Raw genomic sequence first — 22,236 nt, forward strand, 5'->3', positions numbered from 1 at the left:
TCCCAGATCGCAATAGGTGCCATTGGCGCCGCTGAACAAGAATGCCATAAGTGGTGCAAAGACTCACATATGGTGCTTATAGTGCGATACTGCGACCCTGAAGTCACCAACGCTACGAGCAAACACGTAGAACCCTCCCTGTGCTGCCAGTGCGTAGTATGCTGCGTCTTGTCATCTTGTTGGATGCCTTGGTAACAGCGAGCACAAGCATTTAGTCGGACTCAAACCGCCCTCTCCACGCGCACTCCTGTTCAGTACAAGGAGCAAGTGACGCTGCCACTGATCAATTAATATCTCATTTTTCTCGAGAATGGCGAAGAAATACCTGTCGAGATGTTCGCGGTCGGTCTGCCTGACTCTTCGAGCTTCCGGGCCGGCTCTGCAGGTTCGATGGGATTAGCATCAAACTCTCCATGCAGCACGCCAAGAGAAGCTCCGATGGAATTGTTTCTATCGTTCCCATGAAACTCCGAGGCCAACCGCGAGACATGCTCCTCGTAGTCTCTGACTTTTTTCTCGCACCTGTCGACACTGTGAAGGCATTCGAGGCTGCAGTTAGGCTCAGGTTGTTGCGAGCAAGACGCAAGGCATGTGCGTAGGCATCTCTCCGAGAGCAGCTCCGAAGAGGCTCCACCTAATAAAACATTAGAACAGCAAACGTTAGCATAGGTCTTGCTGAGGCGCCCCTACCCAAGGTGAGCATCTCCTCCCTGCAAGGATGCATACGGAAGCCATGCGAGATAAGGGGCGAGTCTGCTGTCCATTAGCCAGCGCAGGCAACCAGCATTAACCTAGAGGCGCGACACGCATATCGGCGACAAACAATTGGGCATGCGCTCGGCTTTACCGCTTTCAACCCTCGTTCCGTACACGGTAACAATGCCAAGAGTGGGATCACTAGTAGAAGAGGTGTGGCGGCTTACGTGGCGCAAGTACACACAAAATCGCTAGAAAAAGAGAAGCTTGCGGCCCGGCGGCTGAACGTCCCGAGCGACTCTTCATGCGACTAGCATAGAATCGTCGCCGCAATAGCGTAGAATACAGACACATCTCCATCTCCGTAAGAACATCAGCAGCAACTTTGTTCATTGTTCGAGCACGACCTCGCTGTTTTGCATCACCAAGAGCAGGGATCTTCAGTTTTGCTGTGTCTGAAACTCTCTCAGCTTTGAATCTTCGAAGCACACAAACTACAGCTGTTGATCGGGTCCAAATACGACCGGTCCGCTGTTACGGTGGATGGGTGCAGCAGACCCCCTGGACCGGATTTGGGAACCATACACACGTACAAAGCAGACTCAACAATGCCGCCCTGTGGCACCAACCCCCGGAAGCAGAACTTCAACGTCTTCAAGAATCAGGCGAACACAACAGCTTGTGCAGCGAACTCATTCAGCGGCAATTCACGTAGCGTAGAAGGGTAGAGAAGGCGGGCATTCTCTAGGCGACATAGGCAAGTTGGCACAAGTAGATTGGAAGCAACTTAAGCTGAACGGTGGTGCATCGAGATGAAATCGCTAAGGTGACCGCGCGGGTTGGCGGCATATGTGCAGTGGTCTCGTAGACGCAGGCACTCATGACGGAGCGGAGTTGCCCGTAGATCCATCTACGCAGACAAGGAGAGACGAATCAAATACAGCGCGAATCGTTAACATGCTAGTGAAAGCAAAAAACTGCGTAATACAGTTGCTTCAATACGCATATAAGTTCTAGGCACACACACATCTCTGACGCAGTAACAGAACCCTGAAGCCTAAGGAGCGGCAACTTTTTATTGAGCTTAAGCGTGGCACTGGAGACGACGCAGCAACTGGCGTTTGATAAAAATTGTTGAACATTAGCAGAAAAGGATGTCTGAGTCCCCGTTAACATTTGAGCGGCTCGGTTGGCACAGTCCTTGACAAAATGGTCCCGTTGATCTCCTCCCGCCCGCTGACCACTGCCATGGGACGTCCATTTCTACTGCCGTAACCACGCGGAGCCACGTGGGAATGACTGGCGTAAGGCTGGCAGTTCCTAAAGTGTGTCACTCACACTGTGGAACATTTCCAGGTAAAGGTGTGCGAGTTCTGGCCAAAAGCCATCACTTTTGTATCCGGCCTCGTCAGCTCCTGCACTATTCTCAAGCTACCGGATAGCGGCAACCACAAAAGTTGGGTCGCAGTACTCTTGGAGGCGCTGTACTGCGAGAGGACCTACTACCGGAGTACCAGGACGCTGCGAATTCTCGCATAAATGGTAGGTGGCATGCAAACCCGTATGAGTGGGAAACTGCCGCGTCTAAGACTCTGTATGGTGGGGCATTCAGCACGGTAAGGCACCTTGGAGTCAATTCTTGATTTCCACAAAAGCACATCGAACAGGATGCTGGTGGCCACTCAGATCTTTCTTCTGTCTAGCGCAGCTCCTGAATCTGAATTGAGCACGATAGTACCCCCCTCCTAAACCGCCGAACGAGCGCATTCGGAACAGAGCAGAGAAGCGTCAAAATACACGCTGGCGCGAATCCGTTGGCTTCCTGGCATTGGTTATATCAATTCATATTCTTTTGTGTCTACATATTCGTTCAAAACGTGTGACTGCCCGCAAGGTTCGGGGCCTTCCGTGGTGCAGTTTGCGCGTGCCATGATCAGACGACAATTTCGGCACCCTGCAAGTATGTTGAAACAGAAGAGCTATGCCACCTTCGGGTGAGACTACGTGTACGCGTTTCTGGGTGACAAAGGTTATCAAGAAGTATTGTAGTTTCCACAACGAAGGAGAAAAACATGCACTCGTATTGTACCGGACAGACGCGGATACATGTTTTCCCCGCAAACACAGAGCGTGTACAAACTTGCAGGTTTGGCGAGGACAGCAGAATCAAAAGAGGTTCAGCGCCTTCAGCGCCTTGGTCTTCCTACCGATCGTTTCCATTGTTCTTCTCCAGTGATACGAATACTCACTGGCACCTGAGCCGCTGCTCTGCTGGCCTCCACGGGTCCCCTGCATGCGGGCGTTTCTGCCTCACCCGCCAGTGGATAGCATCAATCCTGGACAGTCAACTAAGACGTCATTGCTTTCCTCACGCTATGCCCCTTTCTGCTTTTTTCTGCTGACAGTGTAAGCTTGGGAAAAGTGAGAGGAAATATGCATAGGTCTGACACAAATAAACCGGCTCCTGTCACACTCTTACACTGCACCTACAACCGGTGTCTGGAATGAAGCAGCCAAGCGTGCACTGTGGTGAGATGATTTCACACCGCTTACATACACACCCAGACCCTGTAGGTGTGCCGCGTTGAGATGGGACGGGTCCTTCCTAACTTCTGTGGGAGACAAGAAAAGAGAAGGAAGGCGATTGGAAATAAGCCACGTAGCTTTCCGTGTGGGGTATGCGGTCCAAGTCAGGGCCCGCACAACATATTTGCACGTTTATACTTCTAGAGGTTCTACGCAGTCACGCGCGCGATAAAGTTTTGTTCTATCACCTATGTGACAATACCAAAAACAAAAGAGTATACATCCCTGAAGCCTCCTGTCGATGAGACCATCATCCTCAGTGGCATGCGCGCCTGGGTTCATGACTGACTGTGCGGAAGCAGAGGTTACATGAACTGCACGATGGTATACATTCTTTGACATGGCAGTTTGGAAATTATTGTAGGGACTGGAAGTGTGCTTCCGCTTTCACAGCCACGTGTAACGGTACTGTTGCAAGACATCACAGTATCTGGACTGGAAGCTCAAATGGGACACTCCTTATTCGTCTGCTACCAACGGTACCTCTTCTAGCTGTCCGTGACTGTCCACCCTTGAAACCCGCCCTTGACTGGGCCGGCGAGATCCAATGACCGTGTGGTGGTGAAGCATGCTGGTGCTCCGAAGACTGCTAAGGCTCTCGAAACACGAGGTTGCAACAACCAGCTCGCGGATATTTTCGGGATCGTGCTTCCTGTAAATTGTCTTTGTCGCGCTTGCCGCAATAAACCGGTGAAGGTCGTCCATGAAATATATCCTGTTGTCGCACTTCTCAACGATCAGAAGAACACTGAAAATTGCTGCCTTCCATTCGTCCATTCGGAAGGTCCCCGCTTCGCTTAGTTCCTTCCCACAAAGAGTCAAACATTCGTAGATGCGGCTGTTGTACCGCTCAACTCTGAATCGCGCGCGAGCATATGCCTGAAAGCACAAGAAGAGACAAGTTCTGCAAATGAAGAAATGCACTATAAGAGGCCCCTATCGTGTCGTTCTCACCCAAAAAAACTACAATTGTGGATGCAACAAGCCAGATAGGGCCCGAGTTGTCAGAGGCCTCGATCCGCTATCGCTTCTGCCTCACTCCAATCTCCCGGAACAGCGCGCCTCGGATGCTGTTAGCATCAGCAGCTGTAAAGATGAATGAGGAAAGTGCAGCATGTCCTCCGCTCGAATCCCCCCCCCTCCCCCGCTCCCCCAGCAGATACCGTACCTGCGCTGCAACAAGATACTTGCGGGGCATCGCCACACGGACTCTGAAGGGCTCCCAGGCTATGATTCTGTCAACCACCTTCAACACAGCAGCGGTTATCTCCTTCGCAAGCAACGCAAAGCATGTTGACTGCGCCTTTACCATCCGGAAAAGATTCAACTGGAGAGCGTTACCTATTCAAGAAAGCCACACAGAAAGGAAGTTACCAGTTCTTCCTTGTTTAAGCTAAGGATCCACTCTGCAGAAAGTGAACGTCTCTCGGGTCCAGAGAACACGGTTTAAACGACTGCTGATATCGCGAATTTGTAGTATAACGAGACCTGCCGGCATTCGTAGTCCACTCGTCATTCATACCTGACCGACAGCGAAGCAGAAGCTCCAGGTTGCGTCTATCCTGCTGTATCACATTGAGGGATGAGGCATGACCCTCAATGGGACCCCCGTAGAGGAACAAGGCGAGGTCTGGATCAGCCGTGACTGCCAGATGGCATAAACTATCGACCGTGTCTACCACAGACATTATCAGGTACTCGATTTTGTTCATGACTTCTCCCATATCCGGCTCCACTCTCCAGAACGGCGAATGCGGACTCGAGGCGCCCTCGTCGTACAGCATGCGGGCCACTACAAGCAGGCGGGTGGTACGATGCCTCAGCAATTCTTCTGCCTGAAGAATGTAGTCGTGGAACCTGTCGTACGCCGCAATGAGCGCCAACATCAGACCACACAGAAGCGACTCAAGATGAAACACGAGATGGTACACGCCGGGACGACATCCGAAACCAGAATAAAAATCAAGGAGACAATCACTGGCCATTCGACTCCATCTACTCCCTAGATATATTCTGGACGCAATCCCAAAATACACTGTCACGATGACTCTCACTCAGGAGGGCCTTTCCGTTTTTCTCGTCGACGTCGATGCCACTCGTGTTTGCTTAAACGCTTGCCAGGACAACCGAACCTCAGCAGCCGTGCCCACTGAAGCGTTCTGCTAGGCGCTGTAATTGGTGACGTAGGCGTGGAAAAAGACGAGGCTTCTGTACTCTGCAGGTATGGGGATCGGCATCCCACAACCACCTGTCCCGCGGAGCCTGACTCCCTGGAATTACTCGTTCGTGTGAGGCTGAGGAAAGCTGCATTTATGAGCACGATGCAACGTCGACATGTCTTCAGAAGCGTAGCACAGTACGTTCGGGCGGCCACCTCAGCGCTGAAAACGGGAGGTACAAAGCCAATGACCATCGAGAAGAAGATTCCAACTAGATTCCCGAATATGCGGCTCCGTACGACAGTGTCCCGTAGTTCTGGCAACGAAAGAAACACATCAACACACACACAAGGGCAAGCCATATAGCATCTGCATGTGTATGCTGAATTTGTGCTGAAGCAGTGTCACAGGTCTTCACCTGCTGATCATCGCTACGGTGTGCCCTGGATCTTTCGAATGCCGGTAAACCGGAACTTAACGCTTAATATAGTGAAATTCTCGTGGGCTCGTACTTGCTTGCGGGAGTGTTCCTTCGTAAGTCCATATCACGTCGAGCACGAAAGTGACAGTCCAAATGAAGACCTGCCCGATGTATCCGAATTCGCGGTCATATTCGCTTGCAGGGTCAGTGGGACTCGCGAATACGAAAACGGCTGCAGCGATGGAGACGAACACGAAAGCAAGGACGGCGAAGTAGCTCGTCGTTGCCACTAGAACGACCTCCACGACGAGGCCTCCCATCAGGGTACCCACTGCACGCTTGAACCCTTTCTGCGTGGTTCCCTCATACGTGAAGCTGTGAGCGCAGAGGAAACCGAGAATCACCCACTGCTTCGCCGTCTGCGGACCGTGTGCAACCGTTAAGCCTACAAGGAAAAGCAAACACCAACTCGATTCAAAGAAACCGTGGTGACAACTGAGTCATGCTTGAGTAACAACTGTCACCACTTTTAAGCTCTCTCCAACGAATCTACCTCACTAGAAGGTTGCATGTATCCCCTCTCTCTACATGTACATTGCGCACGACGTCGTTCAACGGCGTAACACGTACGCATAGCCAAGCGGTGACACCAACGGAAAACGGTGAATATACTCCCATTCTCGAAGAAAGCATGTTTACAGTTTGGCCCGTAATCATGATGCGTCCGGTTCCGTACCATCCTTCCAGGGGCCACTATTCCTTTGTACAGTGGCTAGCGAAACAAAACGCTTACCTCCGAGAAAATGGTCTATGTGTTTTCCATAAAAAAGGCAAAACCCGAATAGGATTCCGAGTCCTCCAATGAGCCGAATGTTGTGGACGACCTCTACGTCCCGGTAAAAAGCGTCCTTGCCTCGCCACTTCCAGTTATCAGGGCGCAAGAGGTTCCGAAGACCGACATAAAGCTGTACGAATACCATTGCTAGAGACAGAGTCATCATTCTCAGATTTTGTCGGGCACCTGCGAACACGCACAACTCCATCGGAGCAGTAGTGTGCGCGGCCAAGGTGTTTCCAATATGTTTCACACCGCGCGAAGTGGCGTAGTATCTCATTAACAGCGTGGGGGGAAAGCTCTAGTTTTCACGGACCCAAATACCACTACTGGAAAAAGGGAGAAGAAACAAATGCGTGGTCATAGCTCTCCAATCCAGGCGAAGCACTTACCAGGCCATGATGGTGTGAGAACAGCGATGCATGCCCCCCTTACAGTACTGCACAGCTCTTGAGTATCCATGGCACAAATTTGGTACAGAGACACGATCAACTTCGAAAGCCTCATCTCCTGCCGCATTTCCTCCGTCGCGGCACCCAGGCCAACACTCTGACTGACGGTGCCACTAGTCTTCTGACCCGTTGCTCCGAGCAATACGTTAGGGTCCTTGAGATTGCAGTGATTTTTAGTCGGGCGTGACGGGTTCCACTGGTGAGAATCGCCAAGCCAGGGCCAGCCGGCAACGCCGCCTGCTGCATCCATGTTTTGCTCTCCGTCCCTCGCCACTGCGTTAGGCACTGCAGTCTCGTTGCGCAGCTTGGAGCCGGGTCCCTGCCTTTCTCTCTCGCTGTGCAACGGCGGAACCGGTGAGGCACCAGGTTGTCCTACAAACTCACTGAAATCATCCGTGCTGCTACTGCGGCTCCAGATGTCATTCAGGACGGCGTCTACGTCAATGCTGGAGGGGCTACGGAAACTTGAAGGCTCTGCTTCAAGGGAGTCACTGCGTGAGCTTGCGCTTGCAGCTCTGATGGGCGACGGGCTTCGCACCTCATCGGCATCGGCCTGGACGGTTCCGGACCCCCTTCGTGGCACGCCTGCAAATTCCGAAGCATTCCCGGTGTCGCGGCAGCTAAATGGGTTTACACCCGTCACCGCCGCCGTCCCATCAAACGGATTTTGCATCTCCCCGTCTACAGGAACGGAAACGACTCCATTTTCAAATGGCCGTGAGCGCGATTGGGAAGAGCCCTTCTGACAAGGGGTCACAGAAGATGTTTGAAGAGTTTGGTAGCTCCGAGTATTGACGTCCCTTGCCATTTCTTGATCTGAACACGCAGCTGCATTCGCACTCTGCGTAACGCCGATAGAGCCGCCAGGCGGGCGCAACTTGGTACCATCCTCAATGGGGGCAGCCACGTTATTTGTATGTACTCCCCCGACGGAGGCGGGTTGGCAACAAAAGCTGTGGGACGGTACGCAGCTGCCTCCTGGGGAAACCGTGGTTTTTTGTTGTCGACTCCCCACCACTCTATCTCTATCGGCTGGGCCGATAGAGATAGACGACGCGATCGCCTGGGAAGATGCCTCTTGTCTGGCATACGGAGGAGGCTCCAGTTGAAACAAGCTACAAGGATGGGCATACGCTGCTCGGTAATCCGCAATGCGTGGCACATGAAGGTCGCCGGCAGTATGACCACCAGCAGGGCGTGGACAGTAGGAGCCAGTGAAGCCCGCGATGAACGACGGGTATTCAACTGACGCGTCGGGAGCGACGAATGAGAAGGAAGAAAATACTCCACTTTGATCAGATACAGCGCTTGCATTACTACCAATCGATGCGCGGCTGACGAGTCGCCGTAGACAAACGGAAACATCATCCCCAACAGTCAGCTGTCTAGTTGGCAGCTGCATGCTGGGAGAGCGAAAAAGGCTAAATGAGTCTCCGACCAGGTCATCGATCTGGTCAAGCTGTTCGAGACCTTGGCGAACCTTTTCCCGAAAAGCTGCCCTCTTGACGGTGGAAGGACGGACAAGGAGGAGGGTGGCGCACAGACTGTAAGCACGAACTGTCGTATTCAGTAACGGCTCTATGCGCTGCAGAATTTCTGCTATAGCATCATTCGCCCCGACTCGGACTCGTACAAGGTTCTGAGAGATGATGCAAATGTTCCGAGAAAGCGTTATTATAGCCATGCAGTTGTGAATGAGGACCTCGAGGCAGCGGGCGAAAAAAGGGAAAAGGAACACACCGGGACCTGGATACATGAAATATGGTTCCGTGCTGCTGCCCACAACGGCGACACGAAGATCTGTCTGCAACCCGATTGCTCTATACATGCTTTGACAACTCTGTTGCAGTGTCTGCGATGCTTCCTTTAACTTCTTGTAGTTCATTTCCAAATCGCGGGGATCTTTCATTACTGTGAAACAAGGGACAAACAACAAATAGCGCGGCCCTTTGTGGAAGATCTAGGCAATACAATTTAACTATACCCGCATCAAGTGTTTCCTTCAATCCCGGCGGCATCGGGAAAGTGGGCACGACACAGATGTGAATCAGACATACATACGCGATGATGGTTCTGCCCTGCGACACACTACCCCATGCGGTCACGAACAAAAGGGCGAAACCAACCTTGCCTTCAGCCACTCCCCCTCCGTGGCGGCACACATACAAAATCTTCGATATGGTCCGGATTCTGTTTTTCATCAACATGCGAGGATGGGATCAGGATAGCCTCACATACGATCTACCGGCCATATTGTAGCTAGGCATGTTCGCTGTGGACGGCCCCAGCTGCTACACCCCGTACTCCAACCTTGCTGTCACGAATGCTACTCACCACCTTTGCCTACGTCAGCCGGCGTGCCTGTTGCGCGAAAGTGGAGATTACGTGGTGCTTCCCAACATGGCCTACGTGCACTTACGCAGTCTGCGGCGAAGTTCACGGAAGAAAGTTGCCACGTTCACCAGATTATCTCGCACGTCTAGCATTATCCCACTCAGCGCTACACGCACGTTGTGGCGCTGGCTGCTCCAAGGAGGCAGCGCAACCTGCAGCGTGAAAAGGGCCCAGCCAAGTAAGGAGGCCGCCAGGACACCAGCATTGTACGATGCGATAAACTTCAGACCCGTATGCAAGTCTGTGTCAAAGGCACGGTACTGCTGAGCCAAGATAACAGCAGCCGTTGTATAGGGAAGGTATACATACGCAAATCCAGTCATGCTATGAGTGTTGACGTGGGTAACAAAGGGAGCCACTCTATAGGTCATGGGAAGGCGAATGATAGAAAGCCACGAAATGATGAGTAGGAACAGAAGAAGGCACATCGATCGTCCGAGAGAAGCCCCAAACGTCAACACAGGGAAAAGGATGAATGTCATGATGGCGATGCAGGCGAGAGTGAAGACCCACACCCAGAAACACGAAAACACAGCTCCCGACTGTTCTGGTAGTGAAGTCGATGCGAGGGAGTACGTATTGATGCACCAACCTTGCCCTGGCATACCGCCAATCAAAGGCAATGTTTTGCAGACCGAGAGGTGTAGTGATAGTGTAGTGATGGCACCAATGCGGACACCACGGTTCAGGCGGGGCCACCAGGTCTTTTGCAGGTTTGCTGCGCAGCGCCGAAAGCACGAGATCACACCTGCGGCCTCAACATCCCAGCGTTGGCGGCCTGGCGACGACTGCTCATACTGTTCAACTTCTTTGAGCCTTCCCCTACTGTCGCCAGTGGATGAGTCTTTCGCCACACCAGTACCAGACGGCGCGCAAGGACTCGGCTTTCGGCCTGAATTCGGCCAGGCCCACCGGAGCCATGGGTTCCTTTTGAGCTCCATCGCAGCCGCAGTCCATGGGGAACGACACCTTACTGTCGCACGGTGCCAGCTGCCATCTCCCGCTTGCCGGCCGATCCCTGTCGGATCATGAACGTCGGAAACAGACAGACATAGAAGTCACAGATGCTCTCCGACAGATTCCCACGCTGCAGACCTCGTAACGTTTGAAGAAGCCTTGGCGATGCCGGTCAAACTGTGCGAGTGAAAACACGGGACCCAGTGTACAGTGCTACCGTGGTGAGCAGTGCAACAGGCGGGTGAAAACCGCTCAAACACGGACAAAGGTGGAGGGTACCCACCCAGCTTTCGTACAAGGCAGGTCGCCAAAAGCAGAATCGGCAACGGTAAAGCAAAATATTGTGGTCGAAGATATCGCAACGGAGGATAGCAGACATGTGCGGAGGGATACAAACGTCATGGCACGAACACGTCCCCCGAGGAACTCTCAAGCTTGGGTAAACAGCTCGATCAGCATGCGGTGAGCCGCCCTGTTCTTCCAGACAATTCGATATCACAATCCTCTCTCAGTAAAGGCATCACTGTACAAAAAGCCCCGGGCTTGCAACGTCGAGCGTAAGGCCATCGATTTGAAAACAAATACGCTGTGAGATCTGCGGTAGCGTGTCAGAGAACGGTCTTACAAGCGATGCCACGAGAGGTCGAGCGTGCGAAACTGTGACGTGCGACGAACTGGACACACCTATAAATGTTTGTATGGCTACTGCTGGAACACGACTGGCATACCAACACATCAGACCCACAAGTTTGAGTACCGCCAAGCTGGAGCACGTGGTCGGAGGGTTCCACGCTACGACTAGTGGCAGAATGGCGGGAGCAGCACTGAACAACGCGATGGGTTTGTCTCCACGACACTAGCGTCCGCTAGCTCGAGGGTCGCGCACCTCGTTCGACTGGCTGAGTCCGAGTACTACAGACTGTGTCGGAAACTGCTTCTGACCGCCGCTTCCCCCTCTGCCGGTGTTTATCCTGGATCAGGTCACGCGTTGTGAAGTAGAAAATCTGCTTGGTCGCGGAGACCGCGTTGCAAAGCCACATTCCACCAGCCATACGCGGTCACTCGTCCCGTCACTGCCTGTGGACGGTGTGCAAGTGTGCTCGATGTCTTCGTCCCGTGAGTGGAATGCGATTATAGTGCTACGGGCGGTTTTCATCGACACGGCTTCAAAGAATCCCCCCCCCCTTAGCTCCCAAGGGAATGGATTTCGCCCAGTGCCACGCAGCAGACGCAACAGAATTGCTACACGGTGTCAAAAAACACGACCCCTACGGGGTTCGCGTACCAGAATGAGGATTGAGACCCAAATTAGATGTCTAATGAAGAGTAGGCGCCGTGCGAATCCATGACATTTCTTGTCTAAACTTCTGCTCCTCACTGACGTGAGGTGTACCAGACCACATCTACGGGCTCTGGTGCAAGCCTCTCCACATAACCGGAAATGAGGTATGCTTCCTAGATATATTCACAGATGTTTGGCTCTCTTGGCCGCAAGCTATAGAAGCCGATACTGAGGGCCATATCGAGTGGTACAGTGAAGAACCGTTGCTGGATGCTAAATAGTTTGTATGTGCTGCCTCGCACGTTTGTAAGATCAGAACAATTGGGAAAGTGTCGTCTCAGACAACAGGCTCCAAATTCCAGCATATGCGCTCCACCTTTGGTGCGACCAACTCAATCATCTACACCCGCACATGTCTCAGTGATGACCGATTCGCAAGATAAGAACTACCTGTATTATTACTAATATTCCTCTAATGTTTAATCCTTGAACAAGTGCAGTCGTACAGAGACGAGAACAAAAGCCACGTTCTTAACCAGACACAAAATACACGTGCGAGTTGGCCGCACTTTCGGATGCCACAGGCGTAGTACGAGAGCCCAGGAAACTCAACAACGGCTCTTGTAAAATATCCCAGGCTTTTGAGAAAGACGCATGGCGACAGTTGGGACAAGACCGCCGCATCTATGCGCCTCCAGTTGGGTGCACTCCGTCGAAAAGCCTACGCGGCAAGCTCGCCTAGTGGAGGAAAGTTGCAATCAATTGAGAGGCTCAATGCGGAACCGTTTTCGACCAGCGCGCAGTCGAGAGCCAATGTCTGACCCTAAAGGGAACAAAGAGTACCCAGAATCGGTGGGCGCTGTTATGAAAATCGGAGTTCTAATTCACCACGGTAAAACGCGCCGCATAGCAGATGAACCTCATCGCGCGTGTGGAATATCTTACACCTATCGTGTTTTGGACCATGGGCGGGGTGCACAACGTACCTTCGAGAACGAGCGCCACTCGACCTAATGCTTCCGGCTCCGCTGCTTCGATCCGCTGTAGAAAAGGACAACACGAAGAAGACCACTGTGGTCGCAAGAGACCCCACAATCGGACACAGTTGCCGTCGCCCCCATGGATGCTAGTGGAGGGAAGCGAAACTTGAGATCGCACAGCCAATCTGCCACACCGGCAAAACGGCATGAATTTCCCTGTGAGGTCAGGACTCTTACCGACCACGCCTCGGACAGTGCTGCGGCCAGGATCGCTGCAGAAAACCCATACACAAAGAAAAAACCTCGGCTGTTGACGATGTACGAAGACGCGCCCAGCCACTCGAAGCCTGTAGTCTCGACACGCTCAATCAACTCTCTTGTCGCCAAACAAACTCCACTGAACTACTTACAAAGTAGGTGTGGAGCTTACCGACAAGCGTAATTGCCGTAGGGCAAGATGCAGCCTCCAGCTTTCCCGGGACGTTTCGCAAAATGAAAAGGGCCTCCCCACGGCACAGCTCTAACAGCGCTCGTCGGGCTGCGGAACAGGAACATCGCAACTGTGTGGAGTACAGCACTCTTGTTGGATGTATTAGATGTCTCGTTCCACGCCCGCAGTCTGCTATTCAGGCTGCCGCTCACACACCAGTGACGGACACGCATTCGTGCGGATGATGCCTGGAATATGCGTTTGCCGTTTTATTGTTGTGCCACTGAAAAAGTATCCTGGACGTTCTTCGCAGAGGTAGGACGCGTTAATCGGTGGCCTCCCCTATCAGAAAGGCACTTCACCGTCCCCCCTAGAGGACAGAAAGCGGGGTCGTCAGGTTGCCGTACCTGCGCGGCGGAGATCCAGGAGCTGTAGACTGTCAGGCTTGCGCAAGACGAATGCTGTGAACAAGGCATGCCGAAGCAGGCGACGCAAAAGGAGATTGGATAGATCCCCCACACCTGTGGAGGGAGCTCCGCTTTGCTGCTACTCCCAGCATCAAATCCGAGTTCTCCTTCCCCCACCCCCCCCCCCCCCCCCCCAGAACACCCACGCGAACAATCACGCAACCGTGGAATTCCCAATGCGTGCAACGATTACGCTGCTTACCGTCAGGAAGTTCCTCGAGAAACATTATCCACATATCCTCCTGAAGAAAACAGAGCCCGTATGAACCTATCCAGATATAATGCTTCTTTCTGTTCCTGTGCCAGTCAGCTGTTTGCGTCCTTCGACATCATTATTTTGGTCAGCAAGGAAATACCGTCACTCTGCACGACACCGCCAGAGCAACTTGCTCTGAAATCTCGCCTGTACGCGGATGTTTCTCTCCCTTTATAGCATGGGTGACATTCTCTACGAGCGGCTCCGAATTATGGCCTTCAACCGAAAAGCATATACCGTCCCCGTACCTCTCGTTTCCATAATTTTACGTCCAGCTCCTCGGTGGTGTCGGGAGTGAACTCCAGAAGCACTTGCAACGCCGAGGTCGGCGTGCCGATCTGATAATTTAAGGCAAGGGATGTGGTCATACCTTTAGAGAAACGTGACTAAGACAACAAAGCCTCGGGATCCGCGTCCTCTCGCGCGAACTGGCTGCACCCCGGCCATCGTTTGCACACGCTCAGCTGGGCTCGCTTTAGATGAGCAGAGACAGGAAGAGGAGGCCACTGCTGACGGTTGAACGGTACTTGGTAAAAGGCGCGGCGGACATCAACGCCATAGTGGCCACTGCGTAAGCCACGCGCGCGGGCTTCGGAATCACCTACCTGGCAAGAAAACAACCACGGCGCCACCAGGGCCTCTTCGGAACGGAGCATCTCACGGATTGCTGAAGTAAAAGGAACAAAACTTGGGGCAAACCGTCGGGGAAGAGTTGGCCACTGACACACATCCCTTGCGACTTCGTACCCGAGCCTCCGGAAGCGCACACGCAAATGCGCGATAACGCGCTCCACAGCCGGTAATCGAGAGGCTGTGCATCCCGCAGAAACCAACAAGGGCTTTCGATAGTAACAGTTGTTCAACAGCGGACGCCGGCGTGTCTTGCGCAGCTTGCTTCCAGCACGGCGTCCAGTACCTGGCCTTTACTATTTGATAGTCGCCGTGCGTACCTTGGGGATTGTCCTCATCATTTTCTTCAATCCTTTCAAGCGGTTTTCCTTTCTCCACCGAATCTACCAACGCGAGAACCTGATGTTCTAGGCGCTGTGTCCGCCGCTCGAGACGGAATCGCTCTGTGTGGAGGGAACAGAGCATACAGGCCACTTGTAACGCGTTGAAAACCTTTGCGTACAGTCCAAAAGTGCGTCTCTCTAGCACGTCCAGTCGATATTGCCTGATGCGTCTGTCGCAGTGGATTTAGAGTTTGACGTCCGTCCCGCTGCCTCGCTCCAATATCAGACGACTTTTGGGTCGCTCCCGTCTCCCTCTCAATGTCCTTGCGGTTCTTCTCCGAATGAAAACGGGCATTACCTTTTTCTGAGCTCTGTAAGCGATCGTTGAGCTCTCGGACAATCGCCAAGAGCGGATCAAACTTGGTTATCAAAAAGGTCTGGAGCTCTGCAGAGTAGGGAGTGGTATTGGAAGGCGTCCGCGCTGCCGCCATTATTTCGAACCATATTTTATTACCGTGTTAATCCAAATTGTGGCGCTTGCGTTCGCGCAGTACTAAACAGAGCTCGCGTCACGCACCGACACACAATCCGACGGACCTACTATAACAGTTTATGTTCGCTGTTAAGCAGAATCATGCAGACGACCAGCGAGGCGTCAACGACCAAAGTCTGGTTGGCCCCCAAAGAAGAAAAGAAGAGAGGTATCAGCGGGCGCTGAGGCGGAGCCGTAGCGAAGCTTCGTCGGGGGTTGGATGATACAGTGATACAGCAGTCGCAGCGGTTGGTCAGTGGTGACCCTTGACCAGCCGATAGACGTGTACATTGATGCAAGGGCCGGGGGTGACCCAGTGGCAGGGGACGTGCAAGGGAGCTTCGGCTGTCAGACAATACATACGCCGGCACAGGACCTCGTTGTGTATCAAGAAAATACCCCAGGCGCAGAGGAGGAGCAGATGTCTGCCCGTTCATGCGTCGTATCGGTACGCCTCAGTGATTGATGAGGTTGACACAAAAGAAACGCTGAGACATGCATGCGTCCACCGAAGCCTTAGCGCCAATGGTGCTGAAAAAAAGCATGCGGGTGAAGCAAATCCACAACCACGATTGCCTGGTTGTGACCAATGTTACGGCGGTACTGAGACGCTAGTCAAGAGCGGGTTCTGTAGTGCGGCGTATGCCGCTGAAGATGATGCGATAAAGGACGTTACGCCGTGGGGACGGGCCCGCCCGGTAGACTGTCAACCTTCCACACCGAACTGATAGACACCCTCACACACACTCCTGATTCACTCTAGTGGAAAGTCATTGCCATCCCTTCCAAACACGCCTCCGAGAAGTGACCTCGGTGGAGCAACGCCTGTGCTGTCACATCACGTGGCGAGCGAACTGGTGGCCGCGGTCACGCTCCCGCGGGAGGGTAGACATATAAGCCGGCTCCAACGCGGCACCCACGCGCGACAAAGGACGTAAAGAAGATGCAACTGACTCAGACTGCCGGAAGATGAAGGAGTGATCGAGGACGGTGGAAATAAACAAAGGTGCCGCGTATTTCGTCGATGGGCCCGCGGAAGTTGGGAGCCATCCGCGAAGCGCGTCTTCGACGAGATAGAGCAAAGATCTGTGAGACACGTACGGGTTAACGAAAAATTGCTCCTTCTCCTTGTATCATCGCTTACGTAGAAGCAGATAATAAGACGCCTGTATCAGACCATAGCTAATGTGAGGTTTGTTCACCAGCGGGCAAGTCATGGTGGCGGCTAGTTGGCCCCCCTCCTCCCCCCCCTGCGACCTTCCGTTGAGCTCAGACAGGCGGCCGCGCCACCCGGTAGCGTCTACTGCGCTGTTACGCGGACTGGCGGCTAACTTGCCCAAATGTTCATTCTTCCCTGGTCGTGGCGCAAGCAATCTCCTCTTTTTGTTTTGCCAAAATAAACAGGCAGCTCCAGCAGATAGACACAGCGACGGGAGCCACGCGAAAACTGTCGTGGCCTCTTGCTTTCCTGTCCGGTTGCAAGCGCCAGCCAGATTTGACTTCGGCGGGTCACAAATACTTACTCTCTCTACAGTTCGTCTTCACTGGTTTTTTTCTTCATTTATAGGAATCAATTGGAGGAGTCACAGGTCATCGGAATAAATTGGAGGAATCACAGGTCATTGCGTTCTCGTAGTTAGCAACCAGAGGCCGCGGCAACGTTGGCTCATGTGCCCTATGAATCACGCAGCTTTTGAGCGGCGGCGCAGCTGTCTTCCAAGGCTTTGCTCGTGGGACACGCCGTATGGTTTGCTGCTTGCATTTGATGACCCCATTTGTATTTCATGATGTTTGACGAGATCCAATCGTCTGCCGCGCGGTCGAGGAAGTAACCTGAGGTTCTTGTGTCAGGCGGGACAGAATCTCCCCAAGGCGCCCTGCCCTGTTTCGCGGCGTGATTTGACTTGGGACCTCTTCGGCACTGCCATTCTTTGGGGGGTTGCATTTCGTTGGCCTTTCTGCGTAGGTGCCTCTGCTGCTGTGTGACTAAAAGGTTGCAGATTGATAAGCCGTGTCTTCTCGTGTCCTGCATCGTTCGTGCACATTCTTGCCAGTCGCGAACCATGGACCCGACTTACAGCTCGAGGGCGCGCGGAAGCTTTGGCCATGGCTTTTCCTTGCCATTGAGCCATACGTCCTCTATATTTTCGAGGGACCATGTTGAATGTGAGACGTCCGTCGACCTTCTCGAAGCTGGTGAAGCTTCATGTGGTGGCGCGCGAGCCCGCAAGCCGGGTTACTTCTACCAGAGTGAATCGAACGCCGCCGGATACGTTATGGATGATAGCTACAGTGCAAGGAAAGAGACAGGATATCGTGAAGGTCCCGCCGGGGTGTTCGAGCAGATTAGACAGGTAGGCATGAGCACGTGGTGTCAACGGCGCGAGTGCCGGGTGCTTTTCGCGTAGCGGTCTGACACAGCGACACGTAAGCGGGAAGAGAGAGTAACATGTTGCGCCTTTACTGATGACTATCAGCAGCCTCCCACCCGGCCAAAGGAGTGACTTATTAGCCACGTGTGCAGTTAGCGTCTTGTTTAATCATGCACTCGCGCGAGTGTGGGATATCTACAAGGGGGTCGAGTCCTAGGGCTCCGCTCCAGTTGGCAGACTGAGAAGGGCACCACACCACAGCTGTCAGTAACGGATATTGTTGTGTTTCGTTTATTCCATGCTCTCAGGCGACACGTGTGTGGCTGACCTTGGCAGCGTGTCTGCTCCTTCTGTTTGTGGCGGGGTCGACCCTTTCCCACTGGACCTCAAACAGCTCCACAGTCACTGAACCGAGAACAGCTATTCAAGATATACCTTCGGTAAACAATGGCTTTAGCCATTCCAGCCCTCACAGACAAATCCCTCCATCGGCCCATTCTCACTGGGGTGGACACGACGACAGCCACGCGGCGCTCCACGCCGCTCTCGGGAGACGCGTTTATATTCATCAAGAAACGCCAAGCTACGCAAGGCACGAGAGAGCAGACTTTGAAGCCGACATCATGAAGCAGCATCCGGACGACCACTCGTTTGTTGATGTATGGGTAAGAAAGTATCTTTGTACCAGGTCTGAGAAATGATCTTTGCCGTGCAACAGAACTGGTGGGTATTCGTAGGCCGCAGATAGCGCGGCGCAGGAACATCGACGCACAGCCTTCTCAGCTTCATGGAGCCACTGGAGAAAGTGCAGGGACATTACCAGTCGGGGTTGGTCGTCTCTTTCAAGCCATCTCGGAACTTGTCGGATGTCTCACTCCCTCTTTTTCCACCTGTTTTTTTCTGCAGGATGGAGAGGAACATCATGACCTCCATCTTTCTAGAGGTATCGACGGTCTCCAAACGCCTCTGTATCGTCTTCCGTTCGTTGAGGGTCAACACAACGAGACGCATGTTGTCGGAGTTCACACGAGCCCCCTAGAGGTTCCCAAGCGTCTGTTTGTCGCTGGCGGCCCAAGACTGGGGAGCTGGATTGGCGGCAGCTACGATATGATGGTCACCCGGGACGGACGGCCGAAGCCGCTCCTCGTTCACGGAAGACTTGTATGGAAGAGAGAGGTGAAAACGGTGAGAGTAAAACTATGAGATGTAAAGCGCGTACGTCTGCGTGTACGTGCTCGCGCGTCCAGCACGGTCTGTAAGGTGTTTTGGTGCCTTCTCGAAACCAGATTTGTCTTACGTTCGGGGTGCGAATCGTCTGTTGTACGTATCCTGCCCTGGATGAAGTATTCTCTATCGCGGTGAATGTGAGACGGACGCCCACAACTAACTGAAAACGCATATGGGAGACTAAATACATGAACCTGTGTCACATAGCTGGGGGGAGAGAAGCGATGAAGACGTGGCGGCCGTCCGTGTCGGATGGCCTCGAACCGCTCAAAGAAGAGGGGTAGTTACATGTTTCTGTGGATGCCCGATAACGCTGTATGTGCAGGAGGCCGCTCGTGGTACAGATGCGTCCGCTTCCAAATCGATGTATCTGTTCTATGACCACACACACCATACCTGGGTATTCAACGGCGACATGAACTTCAAGAGGCCTGCACCTTTGGCTTTCCTGCCTCATGGTGCTTTACTGCCTGTGGTGAGGCAAAAGCAGCTCGCCCATCCCTCCGACTTTGAGGGAGGAGACGCGGAGAAGCGTGACGAAAAGCGGTATACTGCGTACCTGAAGCATGGCGTGCCGAGGAGCGTTCACTGGGTAGTCCGTGAACCGATTCCAGAAGCATCGAACGTAACTAACGGCGGCGTGGCCGCAGAAGCAGGCCCGACAGTGGATGCGTCTATCCGCGTTATAGGCCATCCGGAACACACCGCGCCCGAAGACTTCTTTGAGCTTTCGCTTCAGAAGGTCTTCCATTCACCAGAGGATGATGTGGGAGACGAAGAAGAGAGTTCGGAAGATGACGAATACCTCGAGGACGAGGATGATCTGGATCACCACGGAATTCATGGCGAGTACGAAGATGAAGACGAAGAAGGGCTGGAAAGGCTGTTTGTCCCCGAAGGCACACGCACCCGGCAACAATACCTGACTCACTCTCAAACTCACGTCTACCATACGTTCGATGAGATGCACTCACATTTTGACCATAAGGGAATCACAGAAGATCCTATTGCGTACCTCGAATCCTACGGTCATCCGGACGTCGACACACTCGAGCGCCAATTTGGCGACGACACAACGGCCGTCCCACATCCCCTGCGACAGCCAGGTTTAAAGAATGTTTGAGCGTAGGGAGGTTCGCGCACTGGACCTTCGTGGTCGTATTCAGGCAGCATCTGAGGCTGCAGGCACACCGCCAATTTATTTTGCGTAGAGCGTCTATTCGTTTTTTGAAATCACCTGCTTAAGGGTGGAACGGATGAGGCGCTGGCTAATCTGCTTTGGGCTGTGTGTCGGTGGTTTGATGTGTCTCGTTTCGTGTGAGGTCGGGCGTACCGCAGGCGCCGCCGTCTTGCACGGTCAACACCGCTTGATGTCGGTCACCGTATATGGTCACTTGTAATCTGTCGTAATGCTCGTGTATAGACCTAACTAGCAACGGGGCATGTGTTTGGACAGCTAGAGCTGTTCTAACCACAATCTACCCTCCCGTGTCACAACGACCAAGCGAAACCTTGGATATGTACGGATTCTTCCCGCTCTGATTTCCTCTTAGTCCTCCCCTACCGACCCCGGGAAACCTTGGATATGTACGGATTCTTCCCGCTCTGATTTCCTCGTAGTCCTCCCCGACCGACCCCGCACGAGGCCAGGAGGAGGACTCATGCTTATCCGGGAACTCACATCCACGCCGATACTTGCCAACAGTATCTTGATTCCACAAGACTGGACGAAGCCACAATGACTGTAGCCGATATCATTTTCAAGAATGGCACTGATGGGGCAATTTTTCTCGTGCGATAGTAGCATCATTCAGCTCAGCGGCGGCGTCGTAGATAGGTAGCGTTAGCAATTGTGTATCGGTCGGCTCAGCGAGTTTCTTTGGAGATCTGCATACGATTGTACACAAGCAGTTCCTGTTGCATCGACTGTTTGTGGGGGGCACTCGTAGCCCCAACTAGGGGCCCGACGACTGTTCGCACCATGTGATGTGATTCGTACCTGTCTGGTGTCGCAGTTCGCTCGTTGAGGAAAAGAAATCAGGCAGCATGCGGTGCTGACTGCGTCGGCAGTTGATGGCTGCATGTTTCGAAATCGCTTACGTGGTCATGCTACACGCACGAGTCACAGCTAAATGATGCCGTTCGCTTTCTGCCTCGACATCAGCATACGCCCGCTGGCTACAGATGTTTATCAGGTATAATTCAGAAAAATCCAGCACACTTCAACTTGAAAAGCTTAGGAACGCCTAGTGGGCCGTCTAACACTCGATAACCGGGTTGCACATCTTTCGAGCTGATTGACAGGTTGACATATTTGACTGCTTTCAAACTGTGGGCCTAGTGAATGAACAAATATCGGTTATAAATGACACCTATCCGGGTCTCATGCAGCCGGCAGAGAACATTTTTTACACGCCTTTTGCTGACGCCGAAACGCTGGAAATGTCCCGTGGACTAGACAACTTGCGCACACTTCATGGGCTAATGACTCGTACCTGGATTCCATACAACGGACCGAATGCCTGAACGCTCACGTAACTTGGGATACACTGCCAACGTTGTCCGCGCTGCCTTGACGCACTCCTAGTGTTCATGTTCTGCAGTGCCGAGCGTGCGCTGACATCGAAGGGAGGCAGAGAGGTTGGCAGCGCGGGAGAAGCTCAGGAGTTCTGGGCGACACTCGGTAGAAACGCCGAATCCTGCTTTGTCTGGTGGCTCACAAAATCGTTTTATGAGTTAGCACACGCTACCGTCTACTTGTAGGAGCACATGTTATGATGAAAAACAGTTGAGCCACATTCAGGCGTCAAATGCCGCGGGACTTCCGGGATTGCACATCTGAGCAACAATGTGGTCAGGAGTGGTCGTGCATGCATGAAAGGCTGGCCTTCACTTAGGCATTTCCAGCCCGTTTAGAAGTTCTCTCACTGCAGGTAGCACAATCTGGATCACTTGTGACGCAGCAAAGCGTAGAGCCGAGCGCACAGGCTTGCGCGTCCCGCCATTAAGCCAGAGCCACGGCTCCATGCAAACGCGGGCACGCATAACTCCACGCTATCGGGTATTTCGTCTCACAGGAGTCTCTCAACAGCATCCGCCCTCTCTCCCAGAACACATCTGAAGCGGCGTTCGCGCACTCCATGCAGGCAGCCCTGAGGCCAGCCGAGGCATTACGGGCTGAAGAAGGTGAAGTGACCAACCAGCCGGAAGAAGGCGTTCTACCTGAGTAGCCCTTGC

At 53.1% G+C, this 22,236-nt stretch overlaps 3 protein-coding genes across 3 annotated transcripts; 1 reads left to right on the forward strand and 2 right to left on the reverse strand.

Annotated features, from left to right (window-relative positions):
- Positions 1 to 3,741: 3,741 nt before the first annotated feature.
- On the reverse strand, positions 3,742 to 10,484 carry BESB_052510 (uncharacterized protein; the record flags this gene model as incomplete). The annotated part of the gene is made up of 8 exons (XM_029363686.1): positions 3,742 to 4,161; positions 4,451 to 4,623; positions 4,805 to 5,139; positions 5,337 to 5,757; positions 5,954 to 6,307; positions 6,656 to 6,883; positions 7,090 to 9,060; positions 9,569 to 10,484. The coding sequence occupies 8 exons, from the start codon at positions 10,482 to 10,484 to the stop codon at positions 3,742 to 3,744; spliced, it is 4,818 nt and encodes a 1,605-aa protein (XP_029219609.1).
- A 2,056-nt stretch (positions 10,485 to 12,540) lies between these two features.
- On the reverse strand, positions 12,541 to 15,359 carry BESB_052520 (uncharacterized protein; the record flags this gene model as incomplete). The annotated part of the gene is made up of 10 exons (XM_029363687.1): positions 12,541 to 12,605; positions 12,769 to 12,823; positions 13,000 to 13,034; positions 13,193 to 13,300; positions 13,600 to 13,653; positions 13,862 to 13,901; positions 14,164 to 14,253; positions 14,521 to 14,582; positions 14,866 to 14,988; positions 15,227 to 15,359. 10 exons carry the CDS (start codon positions 15,357 to 15,359, stop codon positions 12,541 to 12,543), a joined length of 765 nt encoding a protein of 254 aa, XP_029219610.1.
- Positions 15,360 to 17,463: 2,104 nt separating this feature from the next.
- Positions 17,464 to 20,122, forward strand: BESB_052530 (uncharacterized protein; the record flags this gene model as incomplete). The annotated part of the gene is made up of 4 exons (XM_029363688.1): positions 17,464 to 17,754; positions 18,081 to 18,437; positions 18,679 to 18,957; positions 19,325 to 20,122. The coding sequence occupies 4 exons, from the start codon at positions 17,464 to 17,466 to the stop codon at positions 20,120 to 20,122; spliced, it is 1,725 nt and encodes a 574-aa protein (XP_029219611.1).
- Between the last annotated feature and the right edge of the window lie 2,114 nt (positions 20,123 to 22,236).

The sequence above is a fragment of the Besnoitia besnoiti genome, chromosome IV, assembly GCF_002563875.1.
Source record: "Besnoitia besnoiti strain Bb-Ger1 chromosome IV, whole genome shotgun sequence".
NCBI classification, from domain to species: domain Eukaryota; phylum Apicomplexa; class Conoidasida; order Eucoccidiorida; family Sarcocystidae; genus Besnoitia; species Besnoitia besnoiti.